Below are 22,487 nucleotides of genomic sequence, written 5' to 3'. Positions count from 1 at the left end.
GAAGAAAGCTGATCTTGAAGACCCTAACAGCTCTAATTAAGCTGCAGCATAGTAACATGATTTTAACAAAATCATCAGATTTCACTTAATGGAAAAATGTGCTGAATATATGCACCATAAATAAATTTGGCTGCAGAGTAAGCATAACAAATCACCTAATATGAGTCTAACCAGGTGTACAGGAAGGAACTTTAATTTTAGCCTGTGGCCTCTGAGATGGCACAACAGTTTCCCATACACTTGACTTTACCCCTAGGTCTTTCTTACATTTCATTAAACAAACTATGCTTGCACAAAATATCATGTAATTGGATATGCATGACATTTCTGACTGAGACTTTGTCTTGGTGACTTGGATTTCTTTGGCCTCCCTGAAGAAACCTATTCTGGCTGAAGTCAAAATTCACTGTTACACTATTCACATCACCTTACATCTTCAAGCAGTTAAATTGGCTAACTTTCATAACATAAACCAAGAATACATATTATAGATATTTGCACTCAGTAAAACTTATTTCACTGTAATTTATCTGTATGGCTTGGGGAACATACCTCAGGAATAGAGAAGTAATGAAAACAGAAGATTTTTCTTAAAAGTAATCAACTTAACTTACAAATTAGAAAAAACAACAACACAAAAAACATAATACAACATATTCAAAACCATTCTGACAGAAAAGCCTGAATTTTTCCATATGCCTTTCATCAAAGTCACATCTCAACACTGCTGGTCACATGTTCTGATGCATCAGTGGAAATAAATGTTTGATGATCCTGAAAATCATAGTGGTACATGAGAATGGGATAACCAGCCATTAAAAACAGTGTTCAGCCCCTATCAGAGGATGACTGCAGGGTCTCCTGGAGAGAATACACATTCTATCCATGAGGAGACAAAGTAGGGACAGTTTCAGGGCTCATTCTCTGAACCAGAATCAGACCCTCTAAGAAAATTAATTCAATAAATAAAGGTCCTTTTTAAATATTTCTTTCTCAGCTTTCCCAGAAAGCTCTTCCTCTTATGACTAGCACTAATCTCTAAATTTAGTCACAATTCTTCATTCTGCAAACAAATATCTGAAACAGAATTATTCCAGTGACAGCTGAAGGGACTACCTGGTGCTTTAGGAGAACTATTTCAATTGTACTATACAGAGAAAAGCATTTTAGAATTCTCTCAATGACAGAATTCTGGTTCTTCTATTCCTTTCATTTTAATGGTTTAGACAAAATAACTGAAGTGACAGCATTTAGATCTGGAATCTATTAAGTCTGGTCCATGTTGCATTTTTTTCTAAATATTAAAGAAATAAAAGATATCTTTAAAAGTTTGCATGATCTATTAACTAAGATGTCAGAGATATAGAATTTCTTAAATGCAGAAAAAACAAGCAGTGGCAAACAGATCAGTAAATTGATTTCTTGACAATGAGCAATCTTGGCATTAAAGCCAAAAATCAGATGAAAAAAACCTACCCAAAAATAAATTACTGGAATCTCAACATTAACTTCTGAATACCAGAACTGGCAATATTTTTGCTGTATACTGATGTCTGTGAGACAATTTGCAGGGACTTTATCTTGTTTAATCCTCCAATGCTGATTCATAATACAAAAGGTTCCAGTGTAATTTATCTGTCTGAAGCTGTCCAGATTTTGAAAGCGTATCTGAAACCTTCATATGCCTACATACCAACAGCCAAACTTTTTGATGTGCACAGCCTTGCTGAACACATCTACAGCCATGCAATTTCTCCCAATCTCCCTAGTGATGAGTGTCAGACTGCCAAGTCATGCCAAGTTCAGTGGGTACAAATTTAGGCTCTCATACATAGTACAGATGAACCCAGATAAGATTTTTGAATTCTTCATAGGGTTTGGCTTTCTGAAAGCAAATCAGATTTGACTGTACTTCAGAATGTTACTGTTCTGAGATTTACAATCAGCTCTGGTGCTGCTGAGTTGATGGCATTAACTCCAGTACAATATTTCTTCACTCTGACATCACATTCACCCTTTGGTTTCAGACTCTGAGAAATTCAATGAGGTTTCAAGTCATGTACATTTTCCTCTGCTGAATGTTAGTCAGCTAGCCCCAGCCAACTTTCAGGACTTGTTCTAATTGTCATTACGACTTGCTCAAAAATTAATCCAAACACAGATCATCTACTGTTTACCTCAGATGCTGCAATTTCAGGTCGTGCTGAAAAGTGAGACATAAAAGTCACATTGCATAAAGCTTTCCAAAGTCATACTCTGTTCTGTGGGTAGTTAAAGCCTTAACTGGAAGCTGACTGAAGGAATTTAAATTTGAAACAATTTCCACTGAGATATTTTCTTCTTCAAATATATGTGTTGGTGTATGTGAAATCTGCAGTCTGGGATGGTTTGAAAAAGCCACTCTGCAGAAAGGCAAAGGAATGTGGTCATTTGCTTTTTCTTCCCTTCTCTCTACCATCATCTTATTATACATGGGGTCATGCAGCTCCAAGGATTAAGCAATGAGCTCTTTCCCTGGACTAACTTGAATTTAATTAGGTCACCTGGATCTGTTGTGCACTGCTCTGTTTCACTGTTCATAAGAGCTAAATCCAAGAGACACAAAAATTCTGCTTAGTTCTCAATATTATACTAAGATACAGACTTGGTATGGATAAATTTCAATAAACAAGACATTTTTGCAATGGGCAGTCATTCTGACACTCTGATGGAGCATCACTTACAATGCTGTCATTTAATTAGCAGAATTTATATATATTTATATTTATATTTATATTTATATTTATATTTATATTTATATTTATATTTATATTTATATTTATATTTATATTTATATTTATATTTATATTCTGTCAAAAAAATAGAAAGCATTAAGCTACTAAGATCCTTGCAACATTTCTTTCTACAGTGTACACAGAACTGCTTTAAACTGCTGCCATGAGGTGGCTTTATGTTTTTCAGTTATCATTCTCAAGAAGCCTTCTGCCACAGTGTTTTATGATGGCAGTGATAAACTGCAAATATGCTGCACTCCAGCCACCAGGGAGTAGGAATACCACCTTGGAATTGTTATGTCAAGCTGGGCTGTGAATACTAATTCTTGTTATGGCAGCCTAACACTTCCCACATCTTATAAAGGCATGGCTTTCACTGGCTCACAGTTTTTCTCTGCCATGTGTAGTGGACTTCCTGGCCTGGGCATCTTAGGATAAAAGTGTCAATAAAATGCAGGCAGGATTTTTTGAAAAAATTGCAGAAAGCAGGCAAACCATTTCATTGAAAACTTCTACTGTGTCTCCCATTTGGAGAAACAGCTTTAAGTTTAGCAGTGGGAAGTACCTTCTTCCTTTCCCCCTTCAAAATCAGCTCAGATTAGGGTCCTCTGAGAATTTCAGTTCACACATGCATAGCTGAACAATTAGAGTTTGGCTGATATATTTCCTGTGGACTTTGAGCAGGATCTAGGTTAGATTGTGGAGCAGTATGGCATTTTGTTGAGACTGCTCTTTCTCCATCAGGGACCAGGGTAAAATACATCACTCATTTGTTGCACTCCTTTCATCTTTGGCAACAAACATGATTAAAAACCTCCCTTGCTTAACAACTCATCATGCCCAAGCCCTGATCCATTCTGTGGATTGAATGAGATTGAGACCTTGATAAAAATAAAACCACACAGATTTATCATTCAGGAGTCTAGTTCAACACATGATATATTAATCCTGATCTGAGTGTAGAGTTAAGATGGGGAAGGGAGTACTTATCCCTGTCATCCCTGATATTGCCAGACGTGATCACACACATCACAACACTAGTCCTTGGGCAAAGATGCAAAATCTAACAGAAGACTTGTCAAATGAAAACTCTACATATTTTCAAGCTGGATTTCTATTCAGTTTATGTGCCTACAACAAACCAGGATTAACAAGTATTACTTCACAGTGGTGGAGCAATTGAACCTATGCTAATCATAAATTACCCCAGGAAAAAGTAATGGAATGCTTGGGCCATTCAGCTTCATTAGTGCAGTTTAAATCACTGTGCTCCCAAATTAGTTTTTCTAGTTAAGAGTAACATCTAATATTAAGTTTTCATTAATGTTACATATCTTTCCAATTGTGTTTCTATTATCACTGAAATGTTAGATAAAGTGAGGAATATTTGTATGATGCTGCTATTTTAACTTCTGTTTTTCCTTTGTGTAATTGCAGGACACGTTCATATCACTGACTTTAACGTAGCAACCATAGTGAAAGGCTCAGAAAAAGCTTCTTCTATGGCTGGCACAAAACCCTATATGGGTAAGTTTTCAAGGCATTAAAAAATGAAAGAAAAGTTACACATTAAGGCTGAGTAATGGTATGGCAAAAGGATTTTAAGTTGTAAAAGCATAAAGTAGATGTGATCAACTTTTTTGACAGTACATACTTGTGTCAGCAGTGGAAATCTTCAGAGATGGAGGATATTATCTGGATGTTATTTTATATAGGAGCTTGATCTCTACACTCTAGTCAGGTTCTGTTTGGTTTTATCAATTAAAATTCAGGAAAAATTCAGCTGTGTTACTTTCTGTAAATTCCCACATCTTGAGGTAAGATATCAATATGTTATATCAAATATCATATCAAATATTATATATTTGCACAACAATATATCTGCTTAGGTGAAGCACAGCACAGGCATGGGATACTGAGCATTAGGAGGTCAAGGGAAAGATGGGAGACAGGGAAAATATTTTACCTTTTGACACTAATGGATGTGGTCTAAGTTCCCCTCAACTCACATAGTTGTTCCACTCCTGAAGCCTCCTCCCCTCTCATCAGATCTCCACCATATTCATTAGCCACACAAGAAAAAACAGTACCAAAACAATTGTCTCCTTTCCTTTATGAAGGCTATCACACCATCCACCAGCTCTTCACTGCACCTTCCTCACCTCTTGGAAATTCAAAGATGCTGCAAAAGCCCTTGCATTTATTTGGAGCTGTAAGAAGACAGCAAAAATCACCTTCAAGCATGGTACTTGCTGAGTACCAGAACCAAGGAAACTTAGCAGTTTCTCTATGACATGACTTGTGATTTTCACAATGATGACAGTATGAGATGTGATGAAAGCTTTTTTCCCCTTTTGAAAGTTTATAAACTCTTACTCTCATGTGGATCCTGTTATGTTTAATCAGATATGGGGGACTCTCCAGCCTTTCCTTCAGCAGAGGCACTTATAGGATTTCTCATTTCTTCCTATGGCAAATTTAAGGAAATAGACAGAAAAAATGTTATCTCTAAAGCTTCAATACCTCTTTGAAATCTGATTGAAATAGGCTGAGAAATTGCTAGGGAGTTATTTGTCCTCAAGCAGCATGACCGAATAAAAATGGTTTCTAGGAAAAAAACAGAATGAATTGATATTGTGTTGTAAAAATGCCCTAGCTGTTCTGATTAAGATGCCTATCTTGTAATGCTAAGCATGGTGTGAGTCAGCTCCTGCAGCCTTTGCTTAATCCCACTTCACATTAGCCCCAAATATTTCAGCCTGAAATATTCCCTATTTCCCCATTTATTAAATGTTTAGGCAGAATGCATTATACCTGAACCTGAATGTTTCTCTAGAAACCCTGCCAGTTTCCAGACCATTCAGACAAGTGAAATACCCACCACACACACAGGAACAAAGCAGTATATGTGAAAAGAACAAGGCCAACAGCCTGGCAAGGCAGGATACTTCCAGCTGTTTCTGCAGCTTTTCCTGCCAAAGCCAGTGACCTGAAATGCTGAAATGAGATCAACTTCTTAGAGTTTAGGGGTCCTCTGAGTTTGTCCTGTGCTGTTCAGGTGGCTGGGACTGTGGAAGGCAATGTGCACCTTTTGCTGACTTGGGAAACCTCTGTGTCACCTGTGCCTGACTTTACTTTCACAAACTCACTGCTCAAACCTTTTACAGCACCTGAGGTTGAGGGTGTGGTCAAGGCTTTATTGCAGGAATAGCTCTTTGTAAACTCATATGGTTTCAGGCTGTCATCTTCCCCTGCAAGCAATGCAAACTGTCCTTTGAGACCAGGCTGGTTTTGGCAGGCACAGCTGCTGCCAGCAAATGACCACAAGCACTTGTGGAGGATCCCCTCCATCCTGCATTGGGATGTGGAGCAGGAAAGCCAGAGCAGGGCAGGAATGGTCCCTGGCTGCAGGAATGGTACCTGCTGCAGGTGCTGGTCTGCTCAGCTGCCACTCTTTCTTCCTGCAGAAGGATATTTCTTTGGCCTCTTGTGAGAAAGTGTGTGTTTGCCTGACTGCAAGTATCTGTGTAAGGCTTTGATACTTTTAACATTGTTCCATCTTTATGAGTAAAAAAAAAAAAAAACAAACCAAAAATTGTCTTCTTAAATTGCCCCCTCATGAACAAATCTGTAAGAAATATCTGTGTGTCTGTGCACCCATCTGCAGTGATAGTCCTCTACCCTGAAAGAGTGCTCAGCTACAAACCCAAAAGTTAAACAGTAAAACACATTTAGAAAACATGACAGGTGTCACCTTTCTTTTTTATGTGTTTTTTTTTATTGGTGTGGTTTTGTAGCTGTTGCTTATTTTTGTTTTGGTTTTTTGGGAGCTTTTGGTTTAAGTGATAGGAGGGTTTGGGGGGACTAGCAGAGTCTGATGTTTTTCTCAGCAGAGACTGAAAATATTTAGACGATGCACTGTGACTTTACCTCAAATCAAACCAATAAAATACATTTTATTACACAAATACACCCACCTGACAGAAATCCAAAGTCAATAAAATCAGTCATAAATTATGTGAAAGGTTTCAGCTACCCCATTCCTATCTCACAGCTTGTTATCTCAGGTTTTCACAGCTCCTTTCATAGGCTGCTCTCATGGTGAAGAATTACATTATCAGAGGATTGTGGATTTACACTGGTCCACCGAACTTCTAAATGTATGAGTCATCCATATTTATTAATTAATACTGTGTAGGTGTATTATTGAACTCAAAGGAAAGCAGTGGATGTCCTGATATAAACCTTTCACATAGAAAAAATTAGCCTATTTTAATTTGTTCCTCAGAGGCTTAAAATACAGCAGGGAAAATTTTGAGTTGAGTTTTCAAAAGTGGTCAATCTTTGGTCTTTCTTGCACTCATATTAAACAGTGCTCTGAAATTAAATACTGTTTTGCAGCTCATTGCATTTTGAATGCAGCTAAGGCTTGTTTAGGTTTTTAAAAATCCTGCTTTTACCCTACAGGGGCTTTGACTGCAGAGTTTCTCTGGTCATGTCATTACCTGACCTTTTGATCCCAGGGAAATCTCATGGTGTCAGCATGACAAGAGAGGCTTCTGTTTGCTCTGATAAGCAAGAACTAAGAGTGGCTGTGTGAGACTTTGAGGTGCTGAAATAAACACTCCCCACACTGATGGGATTTTCAGCTCGTGCTAGGAGCTACATGGCTGAAGGGATTAAACACTGAGCTGTGAGCAGGCATTCAGGCTTTGGTTTGGTATTCTGTGGAACCAAAGAGTAGGAACATAAGCAGCTGAGGAACCTCAGGAGATCAAGAAAGAAGTTATTACCTCCAGCTGCTCTTCACCTCGTTGTGGTCTCTGACCTGCTACCATCCTTCAAGATCTTTCAGTAAAATTACTGATATAATAATTTCTTTGACTATTTCAGTTAATAAATACCCCACTCCGAGTTCAAGAGGCATTTTGGTTTGGGCTTTTTATTTGTTGATTTGTTTGTTTATTTATTTATTACCTGTCTGAAAGGGCCAGGTGTGCTGTGGAGCTCTGCAGGCAGATCTGGGGGGAGCAGAAGCTCCAGCAGGGCCCTTCTGCCCCCTGGATAACTCCTGGATTTTGGTCAGGCCAACCCCCCCAGGTGTTTACATGCACAAACTGATGCCAAGATATTTTCTAACCTGATGGGAGTATGTGGTGCAGGAGCATGGAACAGTCCTGGTGTGTCAGGTACAATCTGTCCTGAAAATCCCCAGTTATGCAGACCTGCTAATTTCAGTACTGGGCAGAACAGCTGCTGTCTATACACTGGGACAATCTTCCAAATAGATATTTTTGGACAAAACCTCTTCTAAAAATTGCTAGAAAAACTGGCCCTGCAGCCACTGTGAGCTTTTCTATGGAGTAACAAAGGTGGTTGTGTACAATTTCCTGTTCAATAAGGGAGACCACGACATGCTCATTGCTGCTGGGCTTTCTTTCAATTGGGGCAGCAACTCGAGGTTATTCAAATCTCTGAGGCTGATCCAGATGTTCAGCCACTAAGGGCTTCTCTGTGCAAGGTCAAGAAGTGAGTTCTGTTCAGTGGTTGAGTAAAGCAGAGGGTTGTATGAGGATAGCATGCTGAATAAGGGCAGGAGAGGTTATATGGCCATATGGAAAACTAATAAGGCATTCTAAATGCCATGTCTGTTTTCAGGTAATGGTATCTAAATTATTTACTTTGATTGAATAATTGCATTAAATATGAGTATTAAAACTATTGAGGTGTATAATGTGAATAATGGTGCAAAATCAGTTACATGGCTATAACAAGTATAAACCTCATGCCAGAAAATTGCCATCCCAGTGTGCCCAGACTTTAAGCAGCATTTTGCTTTATAAAATAGAAGTTAGCAGCTGGCTATTCTAAAGCTCTGAGTCAGAAGGCTGACCATTATAATTTAGACCTTTTTAGGACACAAGAAAGTAAACACTAGGAGGTAAATTGACAGTTTACCAAATCCACATTTATATTCAGGGAGAAGAAAGCTGTTTTCTTCTATTTTGTTCTTGAAACAGCTTCTACTCTGGATAGATCACTGGTCATTATTCTAGTTTGTTTTCTGTTTTCTATTTAAACCATGATCCAAAAAAATTACTGACTCCTGAATTTACTTCTCAGGGGAAAGTGAAAATTAATATTTTTTCATCACAGTGCTACGAAAGCAATTAGCATTTCACTTAAACATCTCAGTCCAAGGTTCTTGGAATATTATTCCAAAAATCAAGTTAATTTTTTATTCAGCTCAATCTGTCATGCCTTAAACCTGATTCAGCACGGTGAAACTATAAATGTGTTCTATACATCATCATTCACACATTTAAAATTTGCAAACATCTAACCTTATAACAGCTTGTCTTGTGTTAATCAATCAAAATATTGCTTATGCTGTATGTATTGTATATATGCGTATATACCAATTTATTCCCAGGATCAGGGACTAATATGTGGAAGGAGAATGATACCTGCCTGTGTGATATAATGCTGAATCTCAGTTAATGACACTGGAATGCATTTTCTAATCTGAAATTTGGGCATTGCAATAAAACCCACACCACTGAAGTATTTGCAGCACGTTTTGCTGCAATGTCTTCAGCAGAGTGTGTTGCTTTGCAACCCCCCCTAGTAAACCACAAACCTCTGATTCCTCTGACTGACATGTAGTGTCTCTGCTGAGATGCAAACAGACATCAGAGAGCTGTTGATAGACAGCTGCAGGAGCAATGTCAGGGATTTCATTCTTAAGAAATGTTTTGGGCATACCCACCTGAACTGGATCATTTAAAAAAAAAAAAAAAAAAAAAAAAACGGAGGAAAAAAAGACAAAAACACTAGGGTTTTCTTGGTTGCTCATTTTCAGTTTCTCATATTGAAACACTGGCACTGGACACTGTGCAGGAACTGATGATGTCATTGGCAACATTTAGCTTTTCATGGAGAGTCAGCTCCTTACAATAATCCATCTTGCAAGACTGACTTGCAAGTTATTGCTTGAATAAACTGATTAGTTAGTACATAGATGCTCCATCAGAAATAATAGCAGTTATTCTGTTTGCCAACCATACCAAGAGACAGACCTCAAATTGATCATTTTATCACAGACAGCATTTCAAACTCACCTTTGAGCAACAAATTAAAAATAGTCTGAATTCCAGAGCACTTAAAATTTATAAAGTTGTGATACCAATGAATACTCAGCAGATTTTCTGAAACTCTACTTAAAACATTTTATTCTTTGTACAAAATGGACTTTTACAATAGGAAAAAATAGTGAAAATTCTGTTTAGCATTATTTGCATTTACATTGATGTTCTCTTTTATTTCAAGCTCATGAATCATGTTGTTAGATATTAATGTCTTTCCACAAATAGAGGTAGATAATTACCAACCAGCTACATAAAATTTCCTTCTGTATAACTTTATTTTTGTTACAGATCTCTATAAAATATGTATACAAGATGAGATGCATCATCTCATACAAAATTCACATTGCAGATCATATGATTGGTATGAAAATTCCAGTGGATTGTTATATACATTAATAAATTTGTCAGAAATTACTGCCTTTTGCACAAACCTACAGAGCAGGGTTAAGGATATCCCAGTATGCCATTGCTTCTGGGATAGATAAAGACCCACTAGATTTGCTTTCACATTCAATTTGTTCATATGCTGTCCTCTAGTATGGTTTTGTTTTAGAGAGAAATAACCATTTATTTACTTCCTACAGTGTGCAGTAGTATGGCATTATTAAAAAGGTACAATGCAAAAGAAATAAATATCTGGACAGGATTTATTTTAATTTATTAGTTGGAAAAAAGTATTGACCGGAAGCTTGTACTGGGGACAAACAAGAAATGCACTGTAGCACAAAATACAGTACAAATGTGGATTCATTTATATAACTTTTCAAGAAAGTAAATCAGGTAAGCAATAACATAATGAAAGTGTATTATTAAGAGAAAAATATAAATGCAGGAAAGAAACAATAGAAGGATTTTGAGCTTGGCTAATTGCCAAAGTTAGTATGTGGGATTACTCATTACTATATAAGACAAAGAGACATTTCTATTTTATTTGCTCTGTTAAAGCTAGTACAGATGTCCCATGTTGGAATGGCATTGGTATTTAAAGGTTATTTCTTTGTCATTTCCAAAAAGTTGCCTGAAAGGTGTCAGATAACACTTTGAGAAACATGGAAAGCAATAACCCACACAAAAAGACTGCATTGCCTCTGAGTTCCAGACTTCTAAAAGTTTCTGATACTTTGGCTGATAGGTTTTCCAGGAGCTGAGCATCTGAGCACAGGTAAAGAGCCAATGCAGTTCATGATGACTGCCAAGAGGAAGAAGCTGCAAAGATCCTACTGAGTCTTTCTGGCCCCTGTCACCCCACTCAGATGTGCTGAGAGGAGCTTGCTGCTTCAGTAGGATCACAGGATTGTGGGGTGCCTTGTGGTGCCCCCAGGAACCTCCACTCCACCCCTGCTCAAAGCAGGTGAGCAGCAAGGCTGGAGCAGGTTCCTGATGTTGAGTCATTCTTCAGGCAGCTCCAGGAATATGCAGTTCTCCATCACATCAAAGAAATTGGGTCAGGGAGAGGTGTGAGGACCTGTGGGATCTACCAGTTGCAACACTTCTCTTTGAATTCACTCTTGCTGCTAGACTTGCTATTGCTTGATTTATCTTCACTGTTTAAAAGCTGAGCTTCTGCTGCTCAAGCATCCACTGCCTTTCCCCTAAGTGCATGTGATTGTAACTACAGCTCTTGGCCAAAACAAACTGCAAGATCAAACCCAATATTAAACCCATTTATTTTCCTGAAAAAGCCTTTGTTCAGTGGGAACTGCTAAAGAAGAAAGATATGAAACTGTTGTTCTTGCAGGTACTCACTCTTGTTCACACAAACTCTTGAAGGCAGAATACTTCTGCCTATGTAGATGCATGGGGGTAAAAGACGAATTATTCTCATCCTAAATCTGTGATGGAAAGAGAGGATATGTTCACAAGGGTTGCACACAGCACAGCTGTTGCCCTTGCTCCAAGCTGGTAAGCTCAAATCTGATCATCCTTTGGAAGAATCTACCCAGAGCAGGCTGCAGGATGGCTGCCCAAGATGACCCTGGGATCAAATTCAAATTTTAAAAGATTACAGGTAGTCTATTTAAGTAACAATGTTAAAGAAAATCAATGCAGAATTTCATCTTTCCTTTCAGAGTTTTTATTTGCTTTTACCCTAACCAATTTGCACTCTGAATTTGTTCTCCAGGCATAGGTTTTTATTTCAGCAAAACACAATAATATGTCCTATATTTCATAGCTCTAATTCTTCAGAGCTTGGCTAATTCCATGACTTGGAGGGTCTGCTGTCTTTCTGTAAGATCATGCTCTGTTTCTGAATGAGCAGGCAAACTCCAGAAGTCTGCACACAGCCTGGAGCCCTTCATCAGCACCTAATGTCTCTGTTCAAAGAGACTTTTAGACACTTTAAGCACAAGCTTAGTGTGAAATGGGTATTTAACAGCCCTGTCAAACTAGAGAAAGGTCTTTTGGCTTCAACTTGGTTGAGATTTCACCCTGAGAAAAAAACCCTGTATATGGGACTCTGCAAATCAAATTGCACCTTCTGCCAGTCCCCCCCTCATGGGAAGAGAGTGTTTGCAACTGCTTCACTGGAGCTGATGGAATGCAGACAGGCATTCCAGCTGGACTGAAAATAATGCTGTTAAAGTGGGAAAAAGGGGGCTGTCTGCTTTAAAAATCGGGACCTTAACTGCTCTGACCTAAAAATGCCATCAGCTTAAGGTGAGAAAACAGCTTCAAAACTCCAGGGCAAAAGAAAGCATTTTCTGCTGATCTGCTTAATGTAGGATGAGTTGACCTTGAGGATTTTAGAACAATAAAATAAAACAAAATCACATTAAATTAAATTAAAATAAATATAATATAATTAATAAAATAATAAAATATAAGTCAATAGCTCGATCATTAAATTAGCAAAACAGCTGCACCGTTCTGGCAATGTCATAGGTTACATCAATAAAGTACCTCTATCTCACAGAAATCAGATAGTGATCTGTCTTGTTATTGAAATGTTAAAGCTATAAAAGAAATAGTGAAACTGGTATTATACCTGCATGGCTCAGTAAAAATGCCAAAAGGCTATTTTCTGTAATGAGATATTGTACATCATCTAGGAGTGGTGGGCAAAAACCATAACAAATGGGGCTGAATCAAGCAAACCTTCACTACAAGGTTCCTATGGTGATATTCCAAATATGATCTTGGTGCCTGATGTGCAATTTAAATACATCGATCCACTAAAGTAATAAAAAAATCCTGCTTATGTTCTCACCCCCTATCTGATAGACTGCACACCTGTAAGATGTGCCTACACACCAGCAGCATGCAAATAAGAGTTGAAATACACATGAAGACACAGCATGCCAAGGGAAGCTGTGTCACCTGGAGGTGAGACAGAGTTAATTCAGTGTAATGACTTTTATGGCATTGTTGGTTTATGTCATACTGGATCACAGCACAAGTTTTCCTCTGCTAGAAATCCACTGGTCATCTATTCTCCAAAAATATGTATTCCAGAAAAAATGTTTATTTAGGTGCCTGCAGATCTCATACCAAACATATTTAGACAAGGTCCTGCTGGTCAAAGAGTATAAGACCACTTTCATGCCTTCACTGCTTTTTATTCAATGAATGAATGCTAAAATCTTCTATTATACTTGGCTCTTGAAGACTTTCTGAAGTCAGGTCTGGAGTTGCAGATTATTAGGTTGCCATCCATAATGCAAGGACTGCAAAAACTCCACTAAATGGAATTGAAATAAAAGGCCTTTCCATTTATTAAAGATGCTTCTCTAAATGCCATCAGCTCCCAAACTGCTGGTCAGGAGTGTGACCAGACTGCATCATTCACTGCAGTGTGCACACCACAAAGTGAAGCCATGGTAATAAGGGGTGATGTGGTGCATTAGACTTGGTATCATGGCCAGAAGAGGCTCACATGGTAATTGTAATCTAGCATGATGTTATGGCTGGGGACACTGTTATTTAGAAAAATCTCCAGTGAAAGTTCTGTTTTCACAAAGTGTACTGAGATACTGCTGTCAAATCATAACTAAGCATGACCAAGTTTTCTTTTCATTTCATTTCATTTCATTTCATTTCATTTCATTTCATTTCATTTCATTTCATTTCATATCCACTTTTACTTATATCTGGTTTTCTGAAGAAATTGCAGTAGCATGATTTAGTACAGGTTTTTTCATGAAATCAGACCAAGTGAATCCTTGTTTTGAAATACACATTTTCTTTTCCTCCACAGAAGTTATTTTTATGGAAGTCATGACTTCATTGACAGTGTTTTCTTCCAGTTGTGACATTTTCTCACATCATAACATCAGTGTCAGGATTTCTATTTAAGTACCACTTTCCTATGTTGAATACCTTTAAAACCTGCCTGATTATTTCCATCCATATGTAGAATACGGATGAGATTTACCACATTCAACACCTTCATCAATCATGAAGAATCACCTCACTTGCAGATATTTTTCCCTTAAAATGTTTCCATTACCCTAAATGTTCTAAGTCACACTTCAGACCAAGAGTTCCCTTCCTATTACTTATTTTATTCACATAACTTAAAACTTAAATTAACCAGGTAAGAATTAATATACAACATTACTAACTTTTTAAATACCCTGACTGGCAAAGTTTGCTTGTTATCAGTAAAACAAGGCACTGAAACTACACTCTGAAAATGCTGTGCTTCCAAATCTAATTCCAGTTTTTTGAGTACAGTTTGTTGAGTATTAATTTTTCAGCTGTGCAATAATACCCATAGTCTAACCTTAATGAAATGTTTTTTTGTTCTATTTGATTTACTATTTTAGCTCCAGAAGTGTTCCAGGCTTTTATGGATGGAGGTCCAGGATACTCATACCCAGTAGACTGGTGGTCACTAGGAATTACAGCGTATGAATTACTGAGGGGCTGGGTAAGAATGATGGAGTTTGTTGTTCTCTAACAAAAATACCAATTTTGTAGTGCCCCTGAGTACACTCTTCAGGATGAAGTTTGAGTGTACAAAGCCCAGGTCAGGAATTCTGTCCTGGTTCTTCCCCAGCTGAAAACACTCTTGGGAGTTTCACCCATACATAAATGCATTATGAAAATTTGTCTCAGTTTGGCTAAGGGAAGGCCTAATGTTTAATGGCTTCTTTATAATGCTGAATTGCAAACAATGTTTGGTTTTTTTTCAAATATAAGTTGACTTACTTTAGACTCTATTATATCTTTGATTCTCTTAATGCCATAAGAGATATAATGTAATATCCTAAGATGCTTGGCCAAACTACAGAAAATGCTTATCTGCCAGTGCATTTGTTTCTTATCTAATCAATTATGTGAATAAGCTTAATGAAAAATCTTATTGAGCATGGTTGAATATCACAGAAGATAATGGAAAATTCCATTTTGGTTCAAAGGATTTCAGTCAGTTGCTTAAATATTTACTATTCCCCATGGAAAACAGTAATTAAGGTACTATTTCAGGATGATGACGTAGCTGAAGCAGCTGTTTGGGGTTTTTAAAATTATTTTTCATTCCTGTTCTGGAAAGGGGATTTTATTGCATTGCAGTGTGCTTTTTTATATTATGACACTAACACAGTTCTGCTACCTTGTGTTGCCAGACAATCCATCCCACAAAGATCTCGCAATTCCATATAGGATGACAGATAAAGGAAAATAGAAATAAAGAATAATCATTATTCCTACTTTTAAATGGAAAATTTAGTTTCAGAATGTCTGCATATTGATACTTCAGAAGCTACATTTTTAAAGGCCTAACCTATTGTTTTATTTCCATAGAAATAACAAAAGTCATGCTCCTGAGACAAAGATCTCTCCCATGCAAAGATTGTTTCATGTCTCAAACTAGGGGAGTATTAAACACCTTTCTTAACAAAAAACACCAAACTAACAATTATTATCAGTTTTTCTCTCCCATAATTCTCAAACCTTCGGGAGTTTTTAGACTGCCATTCTTCCTGGAATGGAGAAGTTGAAGTCTGGCAGTGATAAGCATAACACATCCTCAATTCTAGCCACAGATTGTAGTTTAGCTGCACTTATAGAATTGAGAGAACATCTTGATGGTTTTAAATCAACCCTTTCACCAGTGAGTGTCTCCAAGAAAGGAGAGCAATAAATGATTGTTGGTGAAAGCTGACTAATCACAAAAATCACTTTGAGGTGACAAATTCACTTCAATAAATTAAAAATCATATAGGAGGATATCCATTTGCCAAGATCCATACAGTCTTTCCTGAATTAATCAGTCTGGCTACAAACAAAACAAAGTAGAGACTGAATCAACTTTTTGTTAGCTTTTTTTAAAATAAAAACATTACCACCTAAACCTGCCCAAGTGACCCAAGTCAGCTGCTTGTTTTCTCCTGAAGAGCAGCTCTTGGCCACTGAGCAGCCAGAGGATGGCTTGGCAGCCCACACCACTGTAAGGACAAGGAAAAGGTTATATTTTCTACACTTTCCTAGTCTAGACAAGGCCTAAATTGACATGAATGATGACAAGAGAAGTAGAAGTGGGTTGAGGGGATGTGCTTGACCTCGGGCACTTTGCTTTCTCAAAAGCAGCGATCCAAACCCCATCTGCTGCAGCAGCTGATGGCCATGAAGGCACAGTTTGCACACAAGGCTGCAAGCTGAACCTGCAGGCACACTGCCCCTGCTCCTCCAGGATCCCACAGCTCCCTGTCCAGCAGCAGGGAACTGCCCCAGTGCCCCCAAGAGCATGGGAGAAACCCACCCAGCAGCAGCAGCATCCCTGGGCAAAGAGGAGGCTGTGGCACGGGGCAGAGGCACAGGACAGTGAGCACCAGGACAGAGAACCACAGGGCACAGAGCACAGGACACAGAGCACAGGAGACAGAGGCACAGGGCACAGAGCACAGGACACAGAGCACAGGACACTGAACACAGGAGACAGAGCCACAGGACACAGAGCACAGGACACTGAGCCACAGCACACAGGGCTCCCTGCAGCTGGAGCTGGGGTGTGCTGCTGCATGGGACAGGCAGCAAGCAAGAAAGGAAGGAGCATTAGAAATAAGAAACATCACAAATTTGACTCTCAACCTCAGAGCAGTTCCTAGCCTATGATGCTGACAGCCTGAATTCAAGAGGTGATAAGTAAAAGAAAAATTAGTAAAAATGGGTTGTTTTCCATTGACCTGAATTTGTGTTTTTATTTGCCTCTGTGTTCAGGGTGCTCAAGGCATTCCAGCCTTTTCTAATTTCCCACTGCTGGGCAGCCAAAAGCATGTTCTGCTTGGAATGAGCTGTAGATACAGGAGCATGTCGTGTCCAGTACAGAGCTTTCTGCACCATTTTTTGGTCACCCATAGCACAGCTAACATTTCTCAATAAGTTCTCCTTATCAGCTGCTGATAAAAAAGCTATCAAGAAAAATAGCAAATTTATACAGTTTTGCATCTTTTCATAAAGTCCATGAAATTAAACTGTGATTAAACTGTATGATGCAAACCATGACACATGTCAGTCAGTTCCTGAGCTATAGACAATTGCTAAAATGCTACAATAAATGTATATACCATGAACTCAGTAGGGACAAATTAAAGGAATGACTTGTAGGTGGAATTCCCAGATTCTGACTTTTACTGCTATGAGAACAATTAACAACAAACTTTGATTAAGCCCTGAACAAAAGCAAACCAGATTTTATTTTATTTTTCCACAAAATATAACTGAAGAGATGGGACCCTTGAGTGGATTGAATAGCTAAAAAACAGGGGAGATAGAGGTATGAAGAGCCCCAAAAGACTAAATTTATAATGGCCATTTATAGTTTGAATTAATTAATATAAATATTTTAAATCACTGCAAATCTCAAAAAAAGAAGATTTTTAGAAGGCTAATCTTGAAAATAAGGTAAACTTAGGGGATTTTTCTGTCAGAAAAAAGGCATGGGTAGGAACATCCTCAACAGAAAAACATTTAATGATTCATAACTCCTTATATTTTAAAGTTAATTGCTTTTTTCAACAATTGGTGTACATTCTGTCTCAGTGATCCCATTGATCATGTTGTTATATCAAGTTAAGTCATTTAACTTAACTTGATGTAACAACGTGATCAATAACCTGTCAGCAGTAGGTTTCTTCTAGGTGACAAAAAGCATGTAAAAGTTTCATTTTTAATAACTGTTTTATGGCAGTATTACCACTTGTAGGGAAAAGCATATGACAGCCTATTTCCAATGACAATTTTGATCCCAATTCAGGAAAATTATGTGTTTAAAGCAGACATTTAGGTCCTGTTGAATTCATATGGACATGCTATAGCTAAATGACAATGGGCTAACCAAATGTGAATCAAAGCAAAAAGATTTAGATCCTTTAATTTATTTTTAGAACACCCCAGTGCCTTTAAATGTACTTGGTTTCCTACACATGAAAGTTAAATATGTGCATTAATCTTCCCAGAATAAGAATATGTGCTGGGTCTTCATGGAGAGTGACTCCAATTCCTTGACAGATTAGATAACTAACACCTAGAAAAATTCTTAAATTATAACCTTCTACCAGTAACATAATGATGCTTTGGGAGGCTGACCTGGAACAGAGGCTGGGCAGTGCTAAAGGAATAAAGTAGGTATTTTTTAAAAGGCTTCAAAGGATACACCTTGGGCAGTACAAGAGCCTGACTGAGGCTACACCCAAGATGGGTGACCACTAATGAGTTTTCACACTTTTATAAGTTGGAGTTAAAGTCCAGTTACAGCTTCAGGTCCCATCCTCCCAGACTGCTCTCCTCAATTTGCTGCTGTTTACACTTTTGGCCCTCAAACTGCAAAGCTGTCCTTGGCTCTCAGGCTGGAAAAGGATATTGGAGTTAAAGTCCAGTTACAGCTTCAGGTCCCATCCTCCCAGACTGCTCTCCTCAATTTGCTGCTGTTTACACTTTTGGCCCTCAAACTGCAAAGCTGTCCTTGGCTCTCAGGCTGGAAAAGGATTGTTTTGTTTAACTAAACTGTGAAGAGAGCTTGCTAATGCTTTATATGAAGTTCAAAGTTACATATTAATGCAGTTCAGAATCTGGAAAATATGAAAGCTAAAACTTAAGGCATCAATACTAGCACAAGTCAAAGGATGATTCAGTTCTTAGTCAAGGTAATGAGCTTCTGCCCTTTGCTGTTCAGGATATTGGATTAATAGGTAACTCTGTGTTGTTTATGAATTATGATACATTAATTTGCACACTGCTGCTAGGATGGCATTTAGCTGCAGATCTCATATCACATATTTATCACCTGCTGGGTACAACTTAATTCACAAGCAATCCACTCTCTGTCCTTGTTTATAAAAATGCATTAAGTATAATTATAACAACTTGCTTCAAACATTCAAGTATGCACTCGTAACAAGAAAATAACAAGAATATAAATTTATATGTAGTACTTTATTTCCAAATTCTGCATGCAATAAAAGATGAATCAGAGAAAAAAGCTTCATGAAAAAAGCACTGCAAAGACCAGAGCTCTTCTTCATCTATAGAAGAATTCACGCACTGCAAACACATGGCAGCTGTTCCATGTAGTGTTTATTTTGGATTTTAAAAAAAAAGCTTCATGAAAAAAGGATTGGAATTTGGAGTCTTCTTTTTCTACTGTGATTCTGACACAGACTTTTGTAAGGGTTTTTTAGTTTCTTTATTTACTGCTCAGTAAAATTAGGATGACAAAGCTCCTTTCTGCCACCTCTTTTTTATTTTTTTGGTTTAGGTCACAAGAACTGATCACTTTTATTACAAGCAAAAAATAGTAAACAATCCACATTTCACATAGAATGCCCCAGGAACAAAAATATTTATTCATCTCATTTGAACTGATGCTTCCTTTTATGAGAGAAAAATTTGCAGAGGAAATGCATCTATGAGTAATTACATTCATTACAACCAAAGAAAAGCACACACACACAGGATTAGACTCCAAATTGTTACAAGATGTTTTTGTGGTTTTGATATTTTCAAGATAAAAAATACTGAACTCAGGAAAATGTGAATAGTCTGCACTCTGTTATCCATTCTTGCTAACTTGATATTGAGTTAACTTTATCCCAGAGGCCCTATGAAATTCATTCAGCCACCCCCATTGATGAGATACTCAACATGTTCAAGATGGAAAGAGTTCACTACTCATCCACGTGGTCCAAGGGCATGATAGCACTACTGAAAAAGGTAAGAAAGCACAAACACCTTCTGCCCTCTGTTCCCTGCCAAAAGCCTCTCCAACACTGGAAAAGGCATCAAACACACACATTAGGTAGCCAACATTTCAAGGATAAGAGAGCAGAGCTTATTTCTAGGCTGTTATGAAAGTGAGTGGTATGGTGTTTTCTCTGCAGTAGGTGCAGCATTCTTAGGCTTAGAATTGGGCTTTCCAAGGCTTTAGAGAAGCAAAAATTTAATTTTTCTTTTATTTTAAAGCTGATTCACTAGTGATAGTAAAATTTTGGGGATCAGTAATTCCTTGTCTGTGCCCTGGCCCCATTTCCCCCCAGCTGTGGATATATGGAAGGAAGGACCACTCTGCCCTCTGAATTTCTGCTGCAGTTTTCAGACAGGGAGATCAGAAATTAAACTGGCTGTATCTCTTCCTGTTCCATGTTGCTATAGTTGCAACAACAAAAGTTGAGCCACTTTGGTGTAAACATCACTAAGCTACAGGGCAGGGCTCCTTCTGAATGCATCCAACCCTAAAAATAGTTTTCTTTCTAAAATCACAGTGTTATGTTGGCTTTAATTGTCTGGCCACACTGCAAAGATAATCTGTCCCTTTTAGGTATTTCAGATCATCAATACTGATACTTGAACAGGAAATATTTGTGCATGTCTGAATAGAGTAATAAAAAATACATCTTTTTGCAGCAATTAGAATCTTGTTTTGAATAGATAGAGCAGTGAGGTGGTTAATTTTAATTGCTGCCGGGATGCTCAGCTTCCAAAAAATTAAAGAGAAAATACAAATTGTTGGGTGGCATTGATCTGTGATGTTTCATTTCTCATGGGCTCTTGCATATTTGCAAGCAGACTTTTGTTGCTAATACATTTATGTACTTCATGCCTGCAACAGCCATCTGGTGGCATTAAACTGTACTCATATCCTATGAGTTATTACTTTTAATATTTTTTTTTAAATTGAGACTTCTAGCATGTATTAGAAGATTTCCTAGCTGTTTTTCTTACTTCAAATATGTATCATACAATTTATTACTCTTGTATGTGGCATCCAGTCCCTTGTAAATTGCCCTGTGCTTGATCACAGCTGCTCACCAAGGACCCCGAGTGCCGCCTGTCAAGCCTTGCAGACATCCAAAACTCTCCATACCTAGCTGATGTCAACTGGGATGCTGTTCTAGAGAAAGCTGTGACCCCAGGCTTTGTTCCTAACGTAAGTCGATATTCCAGGTGAATAGTTTGTAAATTCTGACTTCAATTATCACTGCTGTTTTACTTGTTGATGCTTGTATTTATTGCTCTTCAGTGATTCGCTTTGGATTCTACTTTCATTTACTCAGTCACAGCTGAGGGAAAATTCATCCCATTTCAATAGATCACAAAAAAACCTAATTAACCTTGGTTCACTTTTTGTTCCTTTTCAAATAAAAGAAAACTTTTTCCTGACTTTGCATTTCAGCTGTTAGAGCAAATCATTGTCAGAGTTAACTCTGAGACAAAGAATACCAACAAGACTGTTGTGTCTGGGAAAGTTAGACATTTGAATAACCTTTGTAAAGCCTTTTAAGATCCCACTATGCTGTTACTTTTTCACTTAAAAAATAGTGTTCCAAAGGGCTGACCTATTTCCTTTGTGACAGTTTCTTACAAGAAAACATTCCGATTCTGTGAGGGAATCTAGTGGTTTCTCTTTTACTGTGGTCCCGTTTTTTTTTATAGCAGACCAAGGTTTGTTTCAGGTTCGATTTTATTTATGCAATTTTAAATAAAGATGAGGAAGGTAGAATAGGTAGACCCTGTCTTCATCCAGGTGCACATTAGAGTTCATGACAAACCTGATGGGGACAGGATCCAGCCCTTCAGAAGCTGAAGGGGAGAGAGCATTACCTAATGGAGCAAGGGTAGCCAGGTGTGTTGCCAAGACTGCTCCCCATGTTTGCTGGGCTCCTTCCACCTGACCAGAGCCTCTCTGGAAGCAGCATCCTGCAGGAGAATAAAGCTGTGGGTGGGCAAGCAGGGTGTCTCAGGGAGAAAGACCAGGAACACAGCAGGAAACAAGCACAACAGGAGAAGGGAAGGGCAGGTCCCTCTTACAGGCACTCCAGAGCAATGTTCACCTGCGGGGAAATTCCTCCCTTTCCCTTTGCAGCTCAATCCCAGTGCAAGAGAAAAGCTGGAGAGGTGACTGTCCTATCTGCCAGGCCATGACTGTGTCACTCCTACTTGATGTCCATGCAGCTGGAATAATTTCTGTGCCATGCCAGGATCCTCCCCCACACCCTCAGGTCTCTGTCCCAAGCACAGCTATGCAGAACAAAGATCCCTCCTGGTCTGGTGGACTCCATTCTCCTGCTGTGTGGATCTACAGGATGAACAGAGACTGACTTTTCTCTTTTTCTTCTCCCAAGTTAAG

The 22,487-nt window shown here is 38.2% G+C and overlaps 1 protein-coding gene across 2 annotated transcripts in view; it reads left to right on the top strand.

The window, feature by feature from the left end:
* The window catches only part of STK32B (serine/threonine kinase 32B), a 151,626-nt gene that overhangs the window by 107,499 nt on the left and 21,640 nt on the right, over positions 1-22,487 (top strand). For both annotated transcript variants that reach the window (XM_079307148.1, XM_079307149.1), the window contains 4 exons: positions 4,212-4,301; positions 14,689-14,792; positions 19,958-20,074; positions 21,162-21,287. In XM_079307148.1, the coding sequence (XP_079163274.1) occupies positions 4,212-4,301; positions 14,689-14,792; positions 19,958-20,074; positions 21,162-21,287 (437 nt within the window). The remainder of the gene's footprint in view (positions 1-4,211; positions 4,302-14,688; positions 14,793-19,957; positions 20,075-21,161; positions 21,288-22,487) is intronic.

Source organism: Erithacus rubecula (assembly GCF_903797595.1).
Source record: "Erithacus rubecula genome assembly, chromosome: 5".
Classification (NCBI taxonomy): Eukaryota; Metazoa; Chordata; class Aves; order Passeriformes; family Muscicapidae; genus Erithacus; species Erithacus rubecula.
This window is presented reverse-complemented; position numbering and strand designations above follow the sequence as displayed.